At 44.5% G+C, this 2,142-nt stretch overlaps 1 protein-coding gene across 1 annotated transcript in view; it reads right to left on the bottom strand.

Moving 5' to 3' along the window:
* The window catches only part of ALAS1 (5'-aminolevulinate synthase 1), a 16,701-nt gene that overhangs the window by 5,367 nt on the left and 9,192 nt on the right, over positions 1–2,142 (bottom strand). Inside the window, exon 9 of the mRNA XM_011958876.1 lies at positions 1,194–1,358. Within this exon, the coding sequence (XP_011814266.1) occupies positions 1,194–1,358 (165 nt within the window). The remainder of the gene's footprint in view (positions 1–1,193; positions 1,359–2,142) is intronic.

Raw genomic sequence — 2,142 nt, 5'->3', positions numbered from 1 at the left:
GGGAGGCTGAGGCAGGAGAATGGCGTGAACCCGGGAGGCGGAGCTTGCAGTGAGCCGAGATCATGCCACTGCACTCCAGCCTGGGCGATAGAGTGAGATCCCGTCTCCAAAAAAAAAAAAGAAAAATAAGAAAGAAAAAAGAAAAGAGCTTCTTGAATTAGGACACATGATTAGGTGCTTTTCTCCGGGTAGAGGTTCCGCGCTTCGAACTCCCAGGCTCGCTGGGTCGGCACTAGGTTCTCACACCCCTTGACAGTGCTGAAGCACACTTTTTAAAGAGCCTGCCCTTCCTTTACCAAGCACAGGCTATAAACTGGTATTTTAGCTAACTGCTAGATGGGTTTCCAACTGCCTTACCAACTGCACTTTTGAAAGCTGCACTGCATGTGCTCTTTGGAACAAGACTGGCTCTGCAGTGCTTGTACCATCTTCCCACTGTGAACATTATCCCAGAGGCTGGAATTTTACCCAGCTAAGGCTGGGTGAAAAAAAAAAAAAACTTCAAATTTATATAATTTTCATCTCTTTAGGGTTCTCATAGGTTCTCAGAGGGAATGTCTATAGTAACTGTTTGCATATAACTTATTTACCTTGTCCACAAAACTTTTGATTTAGGTCCTACTGTTTTCTCCATTATATTGATGATGAAACCGAGGTATAGAAAGGTTAACTACCAACCCAAGGTCACACAATTAGTGAGGCGGCAGGACTCCAAAGTCTAGCTCCCACCTACCACAAGACATAGCCTCTGCGTGAGGAAGAGCAGAGGAAAACCAGGATGAATTGGAATGTTCCCATGTGGCAGGCATGGAGCTCAGCACTTCACAACACCTGAACCTAACAAGTGCTCCAGGAGAAAATACTAGAATTCTTTTTTCTTTTTAATTAAGAACAACCTGAGGCACAGAGAGTACAGGCTCTTGCCATGGCATGTGGCTAGACCCACAACTCTGTCCGAAATGAATTCAGATGGCAATAAATGGCCCATCTGTTGTGTTAGGCTGTGGGGTTTACTTTGATTCTAAGAGCCATGCCTCCATGACCCAAGGAATTCCACTAAGCTGAGCCAAAAGAGTGGCCCAGGCTTCATATGCTGCCAGACTGTCTCCTCACCTGCTCCCAGTTAGACTAGTTGGTCCTTGGCCTTGTTAGGATAATGGAATTTTAGTGTATGTAATGCAATGTATACATACCAAGTGTTCCAGAAATGATGTCCATTTTTGGCATGACTCCATCCCGATCCCCAATCCCTCCTCCTCGAGCCCCATACAGCCCCACTGCATGGACCTCATCCACGAAGGTGATTGCTCCAAACTCATGGGCCACATCACACAGCTCTTCCAGTGGGCACACTGCTCCTGAGGAAAGACCAGACTGCTCTGAAGAGCTTGCCACTTCAGAAATTTCTGTTTTGGTTAGAGTCAGAACAATGCAAACTTATATTCTAAGATATCATTTTTAACATTGGAAAGAAAATGAACTTCCTCCAATTTCTAGGTTACCTGGGGTCCCAGAGCCTAGTGAAAGTCAGAATAGAAAATTCACTTTCACCCAAATCTATTAAAAAAAGTCCACCGATTACAAAATCCTGGCAGAATGCAATACCACACAGCAATAAAAAAAGAACGAGACCATGTCCTTTACGACAATATGGATAGAACTAGAGGCCGTTCTAAGTGAATTAATACAGGAACGGAGAAACCAAATATCGTTCTCACTTATAAGTGGAAGCTAAACATTGAGAACACATGGACACAAAGAAGGGAACAACAGACACTGGGGGCCTACTTGAGGGTGGAGGGTGGGAGGAGGGTGAGATCAAAAACTACCTTATTGGGTACTATGCTTATTACCTGGGTGATGGAATAATTTGTACACCAACCCCCTGTGACACACAATTTACCCATATAATAAACCCGCACATGTACCCACCGAACCTAAAAGTTGGAAGAAAAAAACAAAAATCCTGGCAGAAAGGAAAAGAAAATTAAAAAATACAACAAGCCGGGCATGGTGGCTCACACCTGTAATCCCAGCACTTTGGGAGGCTGAGGCGGGTGGATCACGAGGTCAGGAGATCAAGACCATCCTGACTAACATGGTGAAACCCCATCTCTACTAAAAATACAAAAAATTAGCCGG

Source organism: Colobus angolensis, unplaced genomic scaffold, assembly GCF_000951035.1.
Source record: "Colobus angolensis palliatus isolate OR3802 unplaced genomic scaffold, Cang.pa_1.0 Scaffold477, whole genome shotgun sequence".
Classification (NCBI taxonomy): domain Eukaryota; kingdom Metazoa; phylum Chordata; class Mammalia; order Primates; family Cercopithecidae; genus Colobus; species Colobus angolensis.
Note: the sequence above shows the minus strand (reverse complement) of the source record. Positions and strands in the feature narration are given on the sequence as shown.